Raw genomic sequence first — 22638 nt, 5'->3', positions numbered from 1 at the left:
TTTGGGTGGGAGTGAAAAGCATTCAAATTACCCATTTGGGACTAAGTAACAATTGCTAGGGGATGGTATTGCATAAGATAAAAAAAGAGGGAGTGAGAAAAGAAGTTTAGACATAGAGACAAAGTATGCGGAAAGCGATTGTAATTTATATTAGATGTTGTGTTTCATTATTTTTACGGTAAACTTTAAGTCATTAAATTTTTAATTTAAACAAAAAATTCCTTCTACTTCTTAGTTTGAAATTTTTTTTAACTACAGCATTTTGAAATTGTGTAAAGTCGAGATAGATATTGAGTTGAGTTTGGTTAAAATTATTAGACTGACAAGACAGATTGATTTCCATTTATTTCTTGTTATTGAAATTGGTCGAAATCGGACCACGAGAATCGAAATATATGCTATAGATCTAGTCTGTTCAAAAATAAACTAAGATCTGTAATTAGCAACTTATATAGTTTAAAGGTTCTGACAGCTTTAACGCACATACCACACAAACTGGACATCTCAACCGAACTCGGTAAGAATATTGCACTTTTCCACCTCATTCTACACTTTGAAAGATAGAAAGACTATATCAGTTGTTGTCATGGCCATATTTCATATAAAGGCTATTCATATGGATCGGCTTAATATATAGACAAGATACAGCACCCTCTAAAACAATTTTATATTAAAAGAAAATGATGTGAAATGCATTCATACATATATTGCCATGGCCCTATAAATATAGTGTAATAACCTTGGGTTGACCTTCTACTCTCCCTCTTATCAGTTTATATGTTAGTTACATTATAAAAAACATTGCAAATGACCGTTAAGCATAATTTCATGATAATAATCTTAATATAATGGTGTACCAAAAATGCATGACATCGGTTTACACCCGGTTCCCAATATACTATCTAAATACTGAAGAGGATTACTGTGTAAACAAGTATAAACGCTTATCAACTGCCATCGCTTTACTGCTTGTTGTTTTTGCTATCGTTTTCGTTGTTTTTCAGTTCTTCTATTGCTTTTGACCCTGACTTGCGCAGTTTTTCGTTTAGCAGCGAATATACATAGCATAAGTCGTTGAAAATTTCTCTATACGCCAGCGAATTCAGCTTTTCTCACAGCAACCGCTATGACATGTTTAGTACATAAATAGATACATACCTGTTTATATATTGACTATGTAGTTAAGATGTTGTATGTATATATGTTACAAAGTTGACTACTTAGTTTCATTGCGAAATGGAAGCTTCTTTAGTACTTTCAAACTTTTTTTTACGTTTTTATGTTGAATACGCTTTCACCCTCATAAGAATTCCAATTCATGCTCATACATACATAATTGCTTAAGAAATATTCCTAGCAGAGATAATGATAGTATGCTTAGTTCCTCAGCAGCAAACATAAGAAATACTGTTATTAGTAATTTTTCGCTTAGCGCTTAAAATTAGCGCTAGATTATAGTATTGATATAGCCTTGAATCATAAGCCCAAATATTTTATTAATTTTTTTAAGTCGGAAGTTATAAAGTATGAAGAAACCATTTAGCTGATTAAACATAAAAAAATAATCTTTTTGGCTTATAAAACACACTTATTATTTCAGAGATACACACAATCTACATGATTTCAAAGCAAAGTTGAAAACCCCATACAAAAAAATTTTGATCGCAATAGTGGAAGTTTCCTAACTATTCGTTTTGATAGATTGACCTTTTAGGAACTCTTGTGAACTGTTTGAGTACTAATTCCACTTGCAGTTTTTGCTGCCATCCCCTCGGACGACTTGAAAAAGTCCTTTTTGCAAATAGTTTCAATGTGACGATCTCGTTTTTCGTGACTTTCCATGAGTCTCCCTTTTAGAATTTAATTTTAATGCATTTTAAAGCATTTATAAGACCTTTCCATTAATTTCCCAATATTCCGCAGTAATTTCCCTTACATTCTGAGCTGGGAACTTGCTGGGCTTCTCCAACGGTGGAGTGTGACTTGCGACCCATCTAGTATGTCCCAAAACAGTTGTTAAATATACAGAATAATGCTGGAAATACTCTCTATTAACTAAATAATGTTAAATATACAACAAAACATGTGTATCATAATTTATTTTCCATAATAAATATTTTATCCAAAGTGTACCTATTATTTTGAGTAGGTTGATTTCGGCTATGAAGCCCCCCATTACTTTGTTTTGCTTAATTTAAACGTTTTTTTTTTTTTTAAATTTACTTGTAAATATCTAAAGAATAGAATTGCGTTTTCTTAAAACTTCGAATAAAAATTATTTTTGATGTGTTTAGCTTAAAAAATTTTGATGTACCTATTATTTTGAGCAGGTGTGTATAAGCATATAGCCAGTATGTATCAACCCAATAATATGTTGAACCTAATTTAGCACTCTCAATAGCTCTAGTGACAACGCCCATAAAAGTATTTAATTGCTGAAGAACCATTTTACTCACTAATTGAGTCATTTGAAAACTAATTAATTGTCTTCTTAAACCAAAAAAAAATCACCTTCATATTACATAAATACTTTATTTATTATCCTTTTGCGCTCCTCAACCACCGCCTCCTACCGCTCGTAAACGCAACGCTCATCAACAACGCCCTTTGACATTCATAATTGAGTATTATTCGCAATCGAACGCAATTTAATTGATGAGTTTCGCAATTAAGTGCAAAATATTTGCTTTTAACCGCAATTTAACCTATGACCTCAACGCAATCGAACTGGACAGCATTACATGTGCGTGTGTGTATATATGTATATATGTATTTGTGTATATTTCACTTGAAAACACTCATATAATTGTTATTGTTGTTGCACTGCAGTGGTAGTTTTAGTATTTTTGTGTACAACGGAAGATAGCATTTACAAATAGTTACTTCAATAATTTATTTCGACATGCAATTGCATTTAAAATGTTATTATTCATGCTATTCATAGCATACGCTTGCAACAAAATGACGAACTTGATTGTACAAAAGTGACACATTAAAGGTGATTTATTTAAAAGGAAAATGCGGTTTTTCCAGATCAATTTGTGTCTTTTTTTCAAATGAATTAATTGTATTGGTGTTATTAATTTTGAAATGTATCAATTCAGTTGTGTTGAATTTGAAACAATGTTTTTTACTTTACATATACAGGGTTGAATTACAGTTTTTATTTTTTAAGGCGTTAGGGGTCGTCAGAGACACGAAATTTGAGACAAGAGAATTTTCAGTAATTCTTTTGCTATTAAATCATGTTATTTTACAAAAGTAATAATGTGGCATTATCACACAATGCTATGTGTCACGAAAATTGAAAAAAAAATGTATAATCTCCAAAGTTATAGCTGTTTGTCTTGACCCAGTTGCAAAAAAAGGTCCTTGCGGTGACAATCATAAGTCCTCGGAGATTCATCTAAAATCAATCGGATAAGAACAATTAGTTTTATAAATATATAATCCTCGTCCTGATCGAAGCTTTTTTCTAGATTTTCATGAAAAAATCAACATTTAATGGTTTTAAAAAATCGAAATATTTGAAAAAGAAAATATGCTTTGATCAGGCCCAGGATTATTATGTATTTTAAAAGCAGTATCAATTTCATTAAAATCTACTGAGCGGTTTTCAAGTAACAGTTGTCACCAGTTCAAAAAACATAGTTTAAGAAAAACGCATATAAAGTTTCACACTAGGGTTTTAGATTGCCCGAGCGATCAGAGAATATTTTTAAAATATTACAATTAACGAAAATGCAAAAAAAAAATATATACTTTTTTGAAAATCCTGACTACCCGTAACCCCTTAAATAATCTTCCAATTGTTTGTTAATTTATCGAACTCCAAATTAAATAAATGATTTTAATGGAGATTTTGTGCCTGATTCCATATGTTTGGCAAAAATTTTAGTGATTTTAATTTCTAAATTTCCGTCCGCAATTTCTTTAATGAAATTAAAAAAAAAAATAAAATTATTATAAATGCTATATAGACTCAATTTGGCCGATGTGGATTTATTATATAATTACAAAAAGTGGTTACTCAAACCTTTGTAAATATTTTTATATGTTGAAGAACATTTTTAAACTACACCAAGCGATTTAAAATCTCTAATCTTCTTCGCAAATGTTAATTAGCTAATTAAAAGTATAGTAGTCAAAAATAGAAACCAACCATTTATATATGTAATATGCATGTACATAAAATACTAAATTTAATAATCGCAAAGGTTAAGTCCATGCAGCTAAACTGGTTCGCACTCATGGCAGGATACTTTTATATAAATATATGTAAATGTATAAATTCAGAAATTCCCATAAATACATATTTATATAAGTATATATGAAAACAAGTAAGGAAAGGCTAAGTTCGGGTGCACCCGAACATTTTCTACTCTCGCAATTTATTGCTATATTTATTTATTTAAGAAAACACACTAATTGACCCATATATTCGGCATAAATATATTTCACATATTAACCGATTTATAAGCTATTAAGCTCATCGTATTTTTGAAAATCCTATAATTAGCTATTCTCATATATTCATATATAAGGGAAGTTATGACCCGATTTTAACCTTTTCTGGTACAGAGACACACTATTAGAAGAAAAATATTTCCTCTGAATTAAATTAAGATATCTGAGAGATTTACCGAAATTTTCGGTGAAAAATTACCATGGGGCACTGAATTCTTCATATTCGATATTTGGGGTCTTGAAAAGTTATAGACCGATTTCGACAATTTTTTCACAAGTGATGCCACATATAATATACAGTATTTGTGTAAAGTTCTATTTCGCTATCTCCATTGGTTCCTTATGTATATATTATAGAGTAAAGAAATCAGATGGAGTTCAAAATTGAGTTACATGGGAAGTTGTCGTAGTTGTGAACCCATTTCATCCATTTTTTGTCCGTGTGTCAAGAAAATATTAAATACCGAATTTCATTCGAATCGGTCGAGTAGTTCCTGAGACATGGTTTTGGACCCATAAGTGGGCGATGTCACGCCCATTTTCCATTTTGTAAACAACTCTGTAAAATTTAGTGTTTCTGACGTTTTTCTTTAGTGAGTTAACGCACTTTTAGTAATTTTCAACCTAACCTTTTCTATGGGAGATGGGCGTAGTTATTATCCGAAGAGGCGTAGTTATTATAAGAGAACCGACTGCAGAGAGTTTGGTTTATATAGCTTCATTGGTTTGCGAGATATATACAAATAACCGATTTTGGGGCGGGGCAACGCCCAGTTTAAAAAAAAAATTACATCCAAATATGCCCCTTCCTAGTGCGATCCTTTGTTCAAAATTTTACTTTTATAACTTTATTTTCTGTTTCGAAATTTTCGAAAGCAACCTTCTCACAAGTTTCATTATGATATCTAAATTTTTACTCAAGTTATCGCTTGCACGGATCGTCATCCTGATCATTTATATATATATAACTCCATATCTAGCTCTTTTATTTCTTGGTAACACAAAGAACCGTTATGTGAACAAAACTATAATACTTTGTGCAACATGTTGCGAGAGTATAAATATATATATATATTTAAATATTCTCACAAAAAGCTCAGTTATAAATCTCTATGTATGACCAAGGGCTAAACATGAATTACGCAGAGATTTGCTGCGCCTTTTAGGTTATTAAATACACACACAAACACTCACGGCCAAACCTGCTAAAGTGCCGCGTTGATGCTAAATAAAGTGTGGTGTACTTAAGTAAAAATTATTTTAATGAGTTTGTGCACGTGAAATTATAAAAAAAATATGCTATGACGCGAAAGGCAGTGTATGTATGTTTGTGTGGGTGAAATAAGTCCACAAAATATGAGTGTATAATAAAACTAGAAAAAATAAAACAATTTCAAAAAGCAGTAAGTTGAATGCAGCGACAATAAAAAAATAAAATGGCAGTGAAGATTTTTTGGGGAAATAAATTTTATGTCGAGCTAATTAAATTATGAATAATTACATGACAGCATAGTGCTGCTAATGCAGCGGCGCACGAGTTCAACTGTACATATATATATATGTCAAGAAGTATAATTTTTATAGTTTACTGCGGAAACACGCACATTTTTGAAGTAATGCAATTTATAAATTACTAAATAGCTGGAGGAGAATAGCGAAAAATGTAAACGTGTGTATACTTACAGTTATATTAATGTTATGTATGTATATATTATGGGTTAGCCAAATTTTGGAGAATTATTTTCAAAAATAATTGCTCATGTTAGTCTAAATCAGAATAAATCCGAATATAAAACATCAAACATATTTTAAAATGTAAAATTAATTAAATGAACTATTTAAATTGGACCGAATGGTGCCGACAAACCATTCTCGAATTCAGCTGAAAACACACACAAATTTTCATTCAAATCGGTCCAGCCGTTTAGGAGGAGTTCAGTGACATAGACACGTACAGAAGAATTTTATATATAAATATTCCTATTATCCTCGTTTCTATAGTATTATTTATTTGGATATAATATATATTTTATTATTATCAGAAATAGAAGAATCATAATTTAAGTACTTAAAAACTCACGTCCTTTTAATCAGATTCATATTCATAATTATATTCATACTAGCAGACCCGGCCACACGTTTTTGTGGCTAAGGTATACATACATTAAATTAGTAAATCTTTCAATGCAGAGAAATAATTCTTACGCATAAAGACGAAAACGTTATAGCCGACAAATTTTAAAATGATTGAAAGACATTATTGTAGATCTGTGTTAAACGTAAATCATCATAATTTGCAAAACTTTGATTTTTTAATCGTATATTGGAAAAACTAACACATGACCTAATTTCATAGTTGGCTTTATCTTGGCTTTAGTGACGATATTGATTACCTTCTTCACAGCCAGTCTTGTTCTTTAGCAAAGTTTGATGTTGATTTATGTTACGCAGCATGATGACAACTCACACTACTTTTAATTGCAAGTGAGTGGGGATAGTCCAGCAATTTAAAATAGTCTGTGGGATAATTGAATACGTCGTCCTGTGTCAACTCTTCTTTAACGAAATTCTAAATTGTCGCATTAAGATCAAAGAGATCATCCAATCACCCATTTATGTTTATTATATTATGGTTTCATGTCAGGAAAAACACGATGAATAAGCTCCCCTTTCGAGGCCGTGAAGTGACAGAAATCCGTTAAAAATGTTATTAATCCATCGAGGTGTCAACTGTGTCGCTACCATTTTCAACTATTTCTACAATCGCAGTATGATATTGTTGGGAAAACACTCGTATGTTATTTGTTAATTGGCGATTCTTTATGTGTCGCCACAAATTGGATGATTTTAGGAATGTGATTAGTTCGTCAGCAACAGTTGATCCAGGAATAATCTGGCGAAAATCACCTGCCAACAGAATCATGGCTTCACCAAAAATATTTTCGTTGTCGCGTAAATCTTTTAAAGTCCTGTGCAGGACCTCCAGCGACTTGAATATCTGGAAAATCTTCTTTATAGCTCTTTTTTTGGCGATTTTGCAGACTGGTGTTTCGTAGATTTGCAATTTAGGAGTAATTTAAGGCCGAATTGCCATTTGTCAGCCTACTAACAGGTGCCAAGTTGCCCCTAAAAAATAAATTTTGCCCCAAAATGAGTGAAATCGGTTCAGGAATTACCTCAACCCTCATATACTATATATGCTGATTTTAGTTATTCTATTAGACTTTATTTCAAATTGTGTTTAAATATTGCGAGAGTATAAAATGTTCTGTTGCCTTTCCCTACTTGTTACAAATTGTTTTGGGCACGCCTTATACAATTGAACAATGATAAAAATATTTTAACAAAGCAACAATGACAACTTTCAAAATATTATTATTTTTTCTTGTGTTTTTTTTTATAATTTTGTTGTCAATTCAAATAAAATCATCTTCATGTTATCTTCCTCACAATTTTTCGATATATACTTATTTTCTAATCCTTCCCTGGCCTTCTATAAATATTTCAAAACTAAAATTAGCCAGATCGGTTTGGCCCTTCTCGACTTTTTTCGATACTAACGACACAAATTGTTTGTATGGGTGATTAGAAAATTGTGGATTTAAGACTTTTTCAGTCAATTCTTCTAATTTTTCTCTCCGTAAGAACCATCCCGGTACCTCTAAAAACAATCTAAACAAAGAATTTGCCAAATCGGTTTAGCGGTTCTCGAGTTATGCGCTTAGCAAGACATTTTGCGATTCATTTTTATATTATAGATATACTCAGAAACAAAGATATGAGCACCTATAAACTATAAAAACACATTCCCAGACATATGTAATATATTAAAATGGCATACCCATACCAACACTTAATTTTCACTGCCCATCGGTTAGCCACTGCGTATGAGTGCTCTAATGAGTTTGAAAAATTATGAAATTACGTATACGCACCGTTGAGTCGCGGCGAACATAACTAGTATGTACATACATACATATATAAACACATTTGCCGTTAAGGGCACGTATGCAACACATAAACATATACAAATGCATGTGTATGTGTGTGTGTTTAGTGTGGGCGACGCCTTGGCATGACCGCTATTTGTTTTATCGCACTTTCGCTAAAATGAACTACAACAACAACAATAGCAGCAAACAAATTTTCATAACAAAAACAACACAACGCAGTTGCCATATATTAAAAAAAACACCCCATCACGGACCGTTGGCCATTGCTGGCGTTGCGTTGCGCACATTTTGTTAATTTGATAAAAACCAACAACACCTGAGATTAGAAAAACGCCACGTAAATCAGTCAAGCAAAAAAAAACTTAAAAAAGCAACAACAACATTAACATAAGCATTATAATAACAAAAAAACTGGTTTTGCCACTTTTTCACTCGCTAATTGAAATTAAAGCTCCACAATGGCGTCGCCGGCAGTGTGTGCCTGAAAATATTTGTTTGTTGTTGTTTTCTTTTAATTTTTTGGATTGTTTATGGTAAAATGTGTGCTTTGTGTTTGGTGCGAATTAAAATTCGTTTGTGGTTGCTGAACTCATTGTGATTTCAAGTGTAAATCATTTTAGTTTTATGCATAATAAGTTTTCCAAGGAGTGTGTATGCAGAGCTCAGCATTTGATCGTACTGGCTGACCTAAGGCCGGGCCTCTACTAGCCGCTATGAAAACGGAAATTTTGCATATTTTTTGTTGATTAGTCGGCTGTAATGGACTCCAGTTGGCGGCCATTTGTAATTTAAGGATTAAATTCGTCAACCGAAAGCGACGTAGTGAAAGCATTCAGGAGAAACGAAAGCGGTAAGAAATCTGCGGTTAACTAAATTTCTGGTATAGGAAGTCTCAAGATTTCGATGTTATAGAGGGTGTGACATTATTTTATGCATGAAATTGTAACAAAAAGGAACCCGGTTAATTCAAAATAAAGCCTCGTTGTGATTAAAAAGAGAGCCTTGTTGAATGAGAATGACAAAAGCTTTTCGCAGAACAGACAGATAAATTCCATCGTTTTAAGCCAAGCCAATGCCCTCGGGCCAAATATTTTGATTAATAATTCGGGGCCAATCGGTATAAATTTTTAACAAGTGTAATTTCTTTAGCCTTGCTAATATAAGCCTCGAATGTGAACTAAATCGGACCAATTAAGCCACAATGCGACTATGGCGCCATCTATCTGTATTTGATTATGCCTATAACGTTCTCCTACGTTCAAATTAAGTAAGTTTATGTTGTGTGGACTTAAAATAAACATAAAAAAATCAGAAATTATTTTTTTTTTAGAGAAATCTATTGTGGCTCAACTCCTAATAATCCATTTTGTGAATTCATCATAAACGGCATCAAAAAAGAAATTTCCAAAGCAATTAAAAAAATAAAAACAATAACACCCTGTATTTATTTGGCCACTTCATTCGAATTATTAATTAAATAATTTCTAAAACTTTAGAGCACTCCAACTTCTAGCTCACATCCTGTCGGCTGCCGGCAATCGCTCATGCGTAAACCGTTAGAATTTGTCATATTTCTACATTTCTCTACTTGCAGCTTAGAGTAAATTATTTCATAGAACGTCGACATTTTTTTCTTTCCATTTTGGTTAAATTACTGATAGCGATCATAATTTATGACAAACAACCCTCGAAATATGAGACGATAAGAAGTGTGCGAATATGAAAGTAGTGACGGCAAAATAGAACAGCAGCGAATAATAAATGTGGTATGAGAAAATAAAAAAACAATAACAAAACAAGTAAGAAAGGGCTATGTTCGGGTGTAACCGAACATTTTATACTCTCGAAATTTATTTATTTAGCTTTATTTATATTATATTATACACAATTTGACCCACATTTTCGTCATATAAATTGTATAAAGTCCATTGAAAGTTTTAAACCATACCTATAATACCTAACCTAATATAGGTTAGAAGACAAAGTTCTACACCGATATCTTCACTAGTGCTTTCTTTATATATTGTAAAGTAAACGATTCGTCTTCAAAGTTCTGGTATATAGGAAGTAGGCGTGGTTATGAAGCGATTTGGCCTATTTTCACAACCTATCATTGGGATGTAAGGAAACTATTACAAACCAAGTTTCATTGAAATCGGTCGAGTACTTCCTGAGATGAGAGTGGGCGACGCCACGCCCATTTTCCATTTTGTAAAAAAATCTGAGTGCAGCTTCCATCTGCCATTTCATATGTGAAATTTAGTGTTTCTGACGTTTTTCGTTAGTGAGTTAACCCACTTTTAGTAATTTTCAACCTAACCTTTGTATGGGAGGTGGGCGTGGTTATTATCCGTTTCAACTATTTTCATGGGGTACGTAAGAGAATCGACTGCAGAAAGTTTGGTTTATATAGATCTATTGGTTCGCGAGATATGAACAAAAAACCTATTTGGGGGCGGGGTCACGCCCACTTTCCCAAAAAAATTACATCCAAATATGCCCCTTCATAGTGCGATCCTTCGTACCAAATTTTATTTCCATCGCTTTATTTATGGCTTAGTTATGGCACTTTATGTGTCTTCGGTTTTCGCCAGTTTGTGGGCGTGGCAGTGATCCGATTTTGCTCATTTTCGAAAGCAACCTTCCTATGGTGCCAAGAAATAAGTGTGACAAGTTTCATCAAGATATCTTAATTTTTACTCAAGTTACAGCTTGCACAGACTGACGGACGGACGGACGGACAGACAGACATTCGGATTTGAACTCCACTCGTCACCCTGATCACTTTGGTATATATAACCCTATATCTAACTCGTTTAGTTTTGGGTGTTACAAACAACCGTTATGTGAACAAAACTATAATACTCTCTTTAGCAACTTTTGTTTTGAGAGTATAAAAATATTAATTACAACAACAACAACTAATATTTAGTTGTATGAATGCATGTATGACAATAATTATACATATATACATATACAATTAGCACTGAAAAAATGTCAAATTGTATAGGTTTATATTGCAACAACAAACACGTCAAAAATATTCGCCTTGGTATTTTCAATATAGCAATCTTCTAGCTAGTTGCTGATAAATTTGTGAGTCTGCCGCTTAATTCTGCTTAATAAAACTAGTTTATTTATATGCTGCCATTTTCTTAGTTTTTTTTTATTTTTTCTACACTCCCTTCGCATTTATTATGCTATGCGCACCCTCCTCCCTATACTTTTTTCAGCTTTTTCTTCCCTGCAACATGTCCTAACCTCGTTTCATTTCATTTGTTTTCTTATCCACCCCTCTCAGCTGAATTTTCGCTCTTCCTTTGCAACTTCATTTTTATTTGTTTTATCGCTCGATCGGCATATAAATCAATTTTTATGACAAATTTATTATAAACGTCGCAGGTAAATGTATTTTATAACTCCCACACCAACGCCACCACCACACGCTCGACAAACATACATACTCGTAAATAGTTGCCGTTTGCTCTTAAAAGTTTGACCGAAAAAGTTTTTTGCCACCAATTCCGTTGTTTTCTTCATTCATTTGTTGTTTTTTTTTTTTGGCTACCAAAAAGAATTTGTCGCAGCAATTTAATCAAATGTCGTAATGCAGTGAAAATATTTATGATATCGTGTTAAATACAAAAACAATAAAATATGGTATTCGTAGCTCACCCGCCCCCGCTCCAACACAGTCCATATAGAAATGAATTACTAAGTAAAAAATATTTGTTGCAAGTGACACAATAAAATTTTTCGCTTTTTATAGCAAACATAAATATTTCATTTGTTCTTCCGTTTGTGGGTCTTGACTCATAATTTTACTACGATTTTTTATGGAATTTCTTGTTGTTATTGTAATAAGTACTTTTTTGTGCTACTAAATTGTGAATTGTCAAATTAGTTTGTTTTTAGTTGTTGTTGCCATAGTAAAGTTGTTATGCTGTCGCCTAGAGTTTTATATGCCCATATCCTGGTAGCTCTCTCTTACTGATATCGAATATAAATAAAATAATTAATTTAAAAGAAAATTCGTTTTTTTGTTCTTAACTAGTTTCGTAACGCTCCATATTGTCTTAACCCATACTGGTCTCCAAAAACAATGAAACACATTTTTCTTTCTCGATCAAAACTATATTTAATCACCAAAATCCACAAGCAACTTCCTTAAGAAAGCTTATATAAATAATGTGCATAGGCGGTATATGGCATGTTATGTCCATTCATAGTTCTTCAACTTCCACCTTGTTAAAGCATAAATATTTAAGCTTTCATGAAAGCTCCACAAAAGCTTTCAGCCATAATAATAAACAAGTCGTGAAGCTCCATTTGATCCATTCTGATGTCTCAGTCAATGTATTTTCTTCCATAAATCTTTCACTTATTTCTTATTATTATCTCATTACAGTTGTTATGCATAAGGATAAGGAGGAGAATGGCATGTTGCCACACATACACACACACGCACACGATGGCTATCGAACGCGCGAATTGGGCGCATTTGAGCATGGCCTACTCGACGGTGATATGTTCCTGCAGGTGAGTGAATAGCAATCATCCATATCTATTATATACATAACGATATATTGTTATATATGTATTTGTAATTGCGCTATTAATTACATATTAATGTATTCAATTATCACACATTACGATAATTTGTAATCATTATCCGATAAGCATCAATTGTGCATATCACTTGTATACTTCCATTCATGATAGATAAACGATTATGAATATTTATTAAGAAACAACTCAATGTAATAACTTATCACTTCATTAACTAAAGCTTTGAGGTTTAGAAATATTGGAGGAGCATGGTTGCTTAATGAATTTATTTCATCAAATTTAGTTGATGAGTCTTTTAATTGCAATCTGACTAACTTAGGAGGTTTGTGTAATGAGTGAAAAAAATTTTGGGTGAAAGTAAAGATGACACATTTTCAGGTAAAGTCGCTGAGAGTCATTAACGAAGTTATTTAGCTGGTTCAAAGCTTCCATCCATATTTAATTTACGTAATACTGTCATTGCTTGCTGAAAGTTGGATAGAATCTATAATCTAGAATCACAGTGCTACGGAAATTTCCGATTAGATATCAGACCTGTCCTAAAAGCTATCGGAGTAGCCCCTAAAGCTTAGATATTTAGTACTAGGTAATAAGTAATAATTAATATTTATACTCTCGCAACAAAGTTGCTACGAGAGTATTATAGTTTTGTCCACATAACGGTTGGTTGTAAGTCCTAAAACTAAACGAGTTAGATGTAGGGTTATATATGTATATCAAAATGATCATGGTGGCGAGAAAAGTTTAAATCCGGATGTCTGTCTGTCCGTCCGTTGATGAAACTTGGAAGACGTATTTCTTGGCACCATAAGAAGGTTAAGTTCGAAAATGGGCGTAATCGGACCATTGCCACGCCCACAATATGTCGAAAACCGAAAACACATAAAGTACCATAACTAAGCTATAAATAAAGCTATGAAGTAAAATTTGGTATGAATTTTCGCACTATGAAGGGGCATATGTGGATGTAATAATTTTGGGGAAGTGGGCGTGGCCCCGCCCCCTACTAAGTTTTATGTACATATCTCGCAAACTACTAAAGCTATATCAAGGAAACTTTCTAGAGTCGTTTCTTTTAGGTACTACCTTATACAGTCCAAAAATGGAGGAAATCGGATTAAAACCACGCCCACCTGTCATACAAAGGTTATGTTGAAAACTACTAAAAATGCTTTAATTTAGTAAGGAAAACCAACAGAAACCTTAAATTTTATTATAAAGAAGGTGCGGAAGAGGTGCACTCAAAATGGTATACAAAATTTTAAATGAGCTTGGTTCCGCCCACTTATGGGTTAAAAACCATATCTACGGAACTGTTCGTCCAATTTCAATGAAATTCGGTTCCTTACTACCTTCCCAATGATATTTTGTGAAAATAGTTTAAAATTGTTCACAACAACGCCTACTTCCCATATACCAGAACTCTGAAGTCGGTCTGAATCGTTTACTTTACAATACATAAAGTAAGCACTAGTGAAGATATCGGAACAGAACTTTGCATAAATACTGCATTTATAGTGTGGCATCGCCCTTCTAAAAATCGCCGAACTCGGACCATAGGTTTTCAAGGCCGCTATATATCGTACATGAGGACCTCGGTGCATTTAATCTAATATTAGGGTTTCCAACTTTCAACGGACTTTATTCCCTATATATGACGAATATGGGTCAAATTGTGTATTATATAATATTAATTAAGTTAAATAAATTAATTGCGAGAGTATAAATTGTTCGGTCACAACCGAACTTAGCCCTTCCTTACTTGTTTTATTTTCTCCTTTTAAATAAAATTTTTTGTTATTGAAAACTACGGATTATCAAAATACCTCACTTTTAAGCTCTGGATTGCTACCATGAAAAGCTCTTTACTGTAAGCGCTTCTTACAATATTGCCTTATCTGATCTTATAAGCTTCAATTAGAAATGTTAGGACATCATTCGGAATCGAGATAATTAAGTAGAGTAAATTACTACCATAAAAAGTGTTCGGCTTGTGCGAGACGAAGTAAAAACTACTCAGTATATCCTCCTGTCTCAAGGTAGAATCTAACAATTTACCATTATTAACGGAAACAACATTAAGATCGATGCCAATTTTATTATTCCAAACACTCAAATAAAAATAGATTAACTTTCATTAAGATAGCTGAACAAATTGCACCTACAAAACTTCGAAGTTACCTTCAACTATTACACTACTTCTTCCTGAAAGCATATGTATATATTATCTATTGGCAAATCGTTGCACTTCAACACATTGCCATTGCACACACTTTAATATTTATAAATCATTCAATTTCTCCAGTGCATAATTCATGCGCAAAAAATATTTTCGCAAGTGCGGCTAAAAAGGACTTGCGTGTTTGCGAATAATTGCGCGAGCAATTTTCAATTTCAATTCAGCTGTGCAAGCACTCAAAGTGCAAGTACTTATGTACCGCTATAACCGTTAAATACATGACTAAACCAAATTGCACAACGCCATAGAGCAACAACAAATACTGCACTGTGGCATGAAATGCAAAACTGGCAAAGTCGATTTAGAAGTTAAATGCGTTTTTTACTAAATATTTGCATTTGCTGTACAATAACAACAAATTTCCAAACTTGCTAGCGAAAATTAATGCTTCAATATATGATATCCAAGCGGTGAACTCAATAAATGTTATTTTAGGCATAATTATTTCAACTTAAAGTGTATAATTTCCAAATTTTACAAAATCGCGTTAAGCTTTTTTCTTCTGTCAGCAGCGTACATGTATAAAAATAAATGCGAGTGCATTGCATTTGCCGCGTTTGTCACATTGAGCCACATGTCCACTTGTTCACTTGTCAAATGCACGCGTTTGTCCGTCCGGTCGGCGATCGGCGAGTAACGCGCTTTTCATGCGAAGTTTTCCGCGCACTCCCTCATTATGTTGTCGTTGTTGTTTTAGTTTTTTGCATGCAACACTTTTGCAGAGTTCTTTTTTTTTTGCTGCATGCTTGCAGTTTGTAAACTTGTTAGGCGGCTGCATTTCAATGTCAAGTGCTAGGTTTTTCGTTTTCCGTTCGGAAGAAGGGTGTAGCGCGTATAGGCTCACTAAAATTTTCTAAAAACCGGCAGTTGTTTTTGCAAAACAAAAAACACACGGGGTGTTTGCCAACCCTTACCAAATTTGATTTGCTATTGTTGTTGTAAAAGCGTTACAGCTGCGTTGTAGCGTTTGGTTTTATGGCTGAGGAGAAAGCTAAAAACGCACCTGTCCTTAAAGCGCTGTGTACATTAGGGTGCAAATCAACTCAAAATTTATATTTTACAACAATAATTTAAATACAGAAAGTATTTTCCGAATAGTTTCATAAAACCGGCAGGGAGTTGCTTAATGTTAGGATATTTTGAAAAGAGTTGCCAACTAAGTCTGAGTCTGAAAATTAGTAATTACGTCAATATATAGTAAATAAGTAATATATAATACATAAAAATTAAATCAGTTAAGTATTTGCAAGAACTTCAAGATGAAAAGAAAACATAATCAGAGTTGCCACCTTATTAAAATTAAATTTTCTACTTCACATTACATATGATAACAATTTGTACTAGGCAGAACTCAAATGAGAGCATTATAAACAAAAATATTAAAAAGCCACAAATAGGGTTGCCAACTGTTAGCTCTTATATAAAATTATTCTTAAATTTCAATGTTTTCTTGTATAAAATCACTTTTATAGTAATATATTAATTTTTTGTAGAGTTACCTCGCAACCACTCTAATATCACATTTTGTATGTACGTATATACATATACATATAACGGATAACAACTCAACTCCTTAACATACCCAAACAATTAGTCCTTAACACACACCTTTACTTCACACACCTGCCCACATTACCAACTGCTTGTTTACGCGACCCTTACAACACCCCGCCTACGACGCCGTGCAGCGAATTCGCTTGCATTTCTAAGTACTATTTGACCAATGTTGCATTTTCAATGCATTTCGCACCTAATTTTTCTTCAACACTACAAGTTGCAATTTGTACAGGTTCGTGAGCTTTATGTGTGTGCTTGTATGTGTCCGTGTGTGCGAATGTTGTTGCTTGTGCTGGCAGTGCAGCAGATAATAACGGCTTTTTGGCACACAATTTCTGAATTATTAGTGCGCGGCAATAAACAAACAAGCTCGTATAGAGTGCACTTGCATTTCGCAAACACACAAGCACGCACGTACTTATGGGTATATATGTATATATATTTGTATACATATATACATTCGTGTATTGAATGCATTTGTTTACCTATATATGCCACTAAGCAAAGAACTTTCGTTCTAGAAAGCTTTTGTATTATTTTTTTTGTTTATCGAACTACTACAATGAAAACTATTTATATTGTCTGGTTGTTGTTGGGTTAATTCATTTTATAAGTATCTTGGTGGGTTTATTTACTCAAGTGACTGACAAGTCTCTATGCGCGCAATGTGCACAAAAATTAATTGCAACAACAAACACATGCTTGCATGCATCCAACTGCAATTGAAATGCGGCAATACTTAAATGGATGACACGTGCTTAGATATTATTACTCGCTCTGCGTTATATTTAATGTAGGTATATCCAGCTGAAAAATATAGATCACTGGCATTTAGATCTTTTTTGGTTTCAACTGATTAATATATTGTGATTAAGGAGCTCATCTATATTCTTCTATGTATTTTATTTTATTTGTGAAGAAATCCGAACATATTTTAAACTCTAAAGTCTGGTTATAATTGAAATAGAAAGGACAATTTTCTTACTAACTGTCCCGTGTCCTATTTCTTACCAATAAAAACAAAAACACCTCGAAAAAAATCATTTAGAAATAATTTAGTTAAGTAAAATTTCGTGTGTCACACCCGTTATTGAGATTTTATTTGCTGAGACAATTTAATCAGTTTAGTTTTGCAAATAATTGCAAGAAGGTTTTGAGCTTACTAGCAGAAAAGCTCCACCCATCCATAATCTGGGTTCCCGGACAAAGGAACATTATCGGTAACGAAAAAGCAGACGAGTTGGCAAAAACAGGAGCCTCTCTAGATAAATCCAATCATCATCCTAGATCTATCAAGAGAGAGATTTACACTTATTTTGAACAAATTGCTCAAAAAAGATGGAAAGCTGAAAACAAATCGCTCATTTACTTGAATAGTGTCATAACTCAAAAACCACGAGTTTTGAGTTGAGTATGCAGAAATGTGCGCAATTTCAGCGTCCATATTGTATAAAAATTTCATTCCGATGCGCAGAAAAATAAGCGTAGAAATAAGAATGTGCCGTTATTAAACTTGTTATGTTGCAATATTTTTTAGCCACAATAACGACACTTCTCAGTTGTGCCAGAATTAGTTATATTTTTTTTACGAAACAACGACATATTTTGTGTTACAACACATATTGTCATAGGGTGAAGTTGGTTTTCTTTTCAGAAAGAACGACATCTTTTGTGTTGGAACGATATCTATTGGTGAAAATTAATTAAATTTTTCATATTGATTTTTTTCAGTAAAAACGATACATTTGACTTATGGGTCACATTTATGCCCAAGGAAAAGCATTAATACACTCTATTTGGACCATTTCTGCTCAACATTGTATTTAATATATTACAGGCCACTAGATTTGTCAATAAACTGATGGCAGTTTTCTATATTTGCTAAATAAGATACAATTGAAAACTTTAAACCACTCTCCTGAAAAATCGACACTATTCAAGTAAATGATCGAAATGTAAAATAACTAATGGCCAAGATATGATAGAATAAAAACTAAGGACCTATTAAATAGATCCAGGAAAAGTATATACAGACTTACAGTCACAATAACAAGGCATATCACAAACCCGACATAGAACACTTGGTATTCACTAGGCACCAAATCTTGAATGGGTGTCCACAAAAAGTATAAAGGAAATAAGCAGTTTCAAAGAGAGCTCCAAATGGTTCGAACGTAGAATTGAAACGTGATAGTAGTATTACTAAGGTCTCACAATAGTGTAACAAAATGGCGCCCGAATTTCTGGGCTGCAATCCTACCTACCTTAATTTTGCTTGAATTTAACTAATTTATTGCCAAATATAGGGGAAATTGAGTTTCAATAACGTAGATAGCTAATCAACTAATTCAAATCATTTCCTAAAATATAGAATGGACAGACAGAAATTTTGCAGACATTGTTGAGCATAGATTTAAGATGAGACGAAATCCGACCTGAAAATATAAATAATAGTTTAGATCTCGATACTTTCTATCGAAGAAAATGATTTATAAAAAAACTTCGATTTATTGGAATTTTAATATATTGAATAATTATTAAAGTTAATTTATAATAATAAAGTTATTAAGTTAATAAAGTTAATAAAGTTAATTTACTTCCAAACATTTTCAAAACACTGTTTAAAATATCAAATCATTACGTAATTTGTAATACGTAATTCGCTCACTTTCCTATAAACCCTTCAAGAGACCACTGCCTTTTCGTATGCCACAATATTTACTAGTCCGTCAATGGCTTAGTGACAGACATTGAGTGACTTCCATGTACAAAACAAAATATTAACTCGCCACGACAATGCACGTGATGGAAATGTGCCAAAATTGCATGCATGCACTGCTAAAATGTCGGCGGATTGCATACAACACCCTACAAAACCCTCTTCAACTGCCATTGCAACGCATGCTAAGCACGTGAGTGTGCCACAAGTCCATTACAACTTGAAACTACTGCAAGTGCAATATTTTTGTGACTTCCTTTTTGTCACACACACATACACACATAAAAGCACACATATATGTTGTTGTTGTTGGTTGTGCATTCGTTAAAGTTCGTGTGTGCGCACTGTCGCTATTGCTAATTGCCGAGTTGCACAATTGTGCACTTCCGTCGGCGCATACATTTCACTAGGCCTTCGTGTGCCACACCCCACCCGCCATCGGCAGTTTTTCATTTGGCAATTCGGTTCGGTTGCATTGCATTTTCTTGCTACGGTCAAGTGCATTCTTCATGATGGCGCCTGCTTAGCTATCAGCTTAGGTGCTGACAGTTGTTTTTGTTGCATTTGTATGTGTGGCGATCCACTGACGTTGAATGCATTTCGTGGTTATGGGCCCTTAAAACTTTCGGATGCACTTGTTATGCGCATTTGTAGCGATTTTGCATCTTTTCACCTGTTGCTCACGTTGTATGCTTTTTGCTGTTGTTGTTTTAATATACTGATTTTGTTTTGTGTTGCTAACTGTTGTAAACTAAAAAAATGGCAATTAAGGATCTTCGTATTATGTAAACGAGTAGCATTCATGGAGATTTTGAGCTTTTATGTGATATGTAGAGTTTATGAGTGACTAGATTGTAAATTGCGAGCTTCACTTAGCAAGTTACTGAACATAAATCGAAGAGACTTGAAAGCGAGATCCTTAAGGGAAGAGGATGATGTATTAGTAAAGCTACATATATATACCTCGTTACTGGAATGCTGTAGTAGGATAATTGAAAATAGTTTAGACAAAGAACTACTTAAGATGATGTTGCTTATGGCGGAAAGTAGTCTATATCATTTTTGTATCCTTAAATGTCAATTTTTATACTCTCGCAACAAAAGTTGCTAAAGAGAGTATTATAGTTTTGTCCACATAACGGTTGTTTGTAAGTCCTAAAACTAAACGAGTTAGATATAGGGTTATATATACCAAAGTGATCAGGGTGACGAGTAAAGTTCAAATCCGGATGTCTGTCTGTCCGTCCGTGCAAGCTGTAACTTGAGTAAAACTTGAGATATCTTAATGAAACTTGGAACACGTATTCCTTGGCACCATAAGAAGGTTAAGTTCGAAAATGGGCGGAATCGGACCACTGCCACGCCCACAAAATGGCGATAACCAAAAACACATAAAGAGCTATAACTAAGCCATAAATAAAGTTATGAAAATAAAATTTGGAACATAGGATCGCATTAGAGAGGGGCACATTTGAATGTTTGTTTTTTGGAAAAGTGGGTGTGACCCCGCCCCAAATAGGTTTTTTGTATACATATATCTTGGAAACCAATAAAGCTATATAAACCAAACTTTCTGCAGTCGTTTCTTTTTGCCGTTTCCTTATACAGTCCAAAAAAGAAAGAAATCGGATAATAACCACGCCCACCTCCCATACAAAGGTTAGGTTGAAAATGACTAAAACTGCGTTAACTCACTAACGAGAAACGTCAGAAACACCAAATTTCACATAAGAAATGGCAGAAGGAAGCAGCACTGAGATTTTTTTACAAAATGGAAACTACTCGACAGATTCGAATGAAATTCGGTATATAATATTTTCTTGGCACCCTGATGGCACGTGTGCAAAATGGATGAAATCGGTTCACAACTACGCCTACTTCCCATATAACTCAATTTTAAATCCTTCTGATTCTTTCACTTGATAATGTATACATAAGGAACGGATAAAGATAGCGAAATAAAACTTTACACAAATACTGTATTTGAGCTGTGACACCACTTGTGGAAAAATTGTCAAAATGGGACCATGACTTTTCAAGGCCCCTGATATCAAACATGAAGAACTCAGTGCCTAAGGGTAATTTTTCACCGAAAATATAGGTAAATCTCTAAATAAATTGCGAGAGTATAAAATTTTCGGTTGCACCCGACTTAGAATTTCCTTACTTGTTTTCTCCTTCGTAAGGTAGTCTCCCTGTTCTCTTATTTTTCTTAAAGCTCAACATTTAGATTTTGAGCTTTTTTGGAGCTATCGAAGCACATTTATAAAGAGTAATAGACGACTATCAATATGGAAATTACATGTTAAAATAAACTATCAAATAAACTTAAAATGCCTTAGGCTATACAAAATATGCGCATTCTCAAGTGTCTAACTCTTTAGACTTAATAAGAATATATTGAAATTCTCAAGCTACTTCATTTTATTTCTTCTTGTAATGATTTAATATAGTTTTTCGCTGAGTATGCAGCTTTCAGCTACGCATGAGCAAACCAGAAGTGCGGTGTGCTCAAATATAAGTTGGTAGAAAAAACAGCTAACAAAGGCCTATTTGCCTAGGAGGAGATGTTTATGAAGCATTTTAACAAGCGATTAAATATTTTTTTTTTTATATTTTAATTCAGATTATATAAATTAGATTCTTAAAAACTGCATAATTCAGAAAATGAGACCAAACATGGAAAAAGAACATTGGGGAACATTTAGGGACATAATGAGGTTATCGGAGATGAATTTTATGATCTGCTGGATATTCTGTATAGGGAACATATCGATTCGGTCATACGAATATCTAGAAAGTCGTCCTTAAATTACTTAAAAGGTTCTTATTTTTGTAACAGTTCACTACACTTCAATTATAGCGAATGATCCCAAGGAGTCGAAAAAAGACCAGGCGGCGCTTCAAACAGTCAACAAACGCTGTAATCCTCAATGTGACTACAACGTGAATGATCACCGCAATCAGCATAAAGGACTCACTGAGGATCCATCACAAAAGTTAAAGATAAATTTAATGAATTTTAATTGCAAGATGAGAGTAATTTGTAAAAAACTTCAAGTAGTTGTAATTAATCTGGGTGTATTTAAATATCACTTTGCCTATAGCGCCCATAAGCCCAGGCAAATGGATGT

At 33.4% G+C, this 22638-nt stretch overlaps 1 protein-coding gene across 1 annotated transcript in view; it reads left to right on the top strand.

Moving 5' to 3' along the window:
• LOC105210174 (neuronal PAS domain-containing protein 2) overlaps positions 1–22638 on the top strand; it is an 80091-nt gene that overhangs the window by 39894 nt on the left and 17559 nt on the right. Inside the window, exon 3 of the mRNA XM_054235970.1 lies at positions 12829–12959. Within this exon, the coding sequence (XP_054091945.1) occupies positions 12829–12959 (131 nt within the window). The remainder of the gene's footprint in view (positions 1–12828; positions 12960–22638) is intronic.

The sequence above is a fragment of the Zeugodacus cucurbitae genome, chromosome 2 (assembly GCF_028554725.1).
Source record: "Zeugodacus cucurbitae isolate PBARC_wt_2022May chromosome 2, idZeuCucr1.2, whole genome shotgun sequence".
NCBI classification, from domain to species: Eukaryota; Metazoa; Arthropoda; class Insecta; order Diptera; family Tephritidae; genus Zeugodacus; species Zeugodacus cucurbitae.
This window is presented reverse-complemented; position numbering and strand designations above follow the sequence as displayed.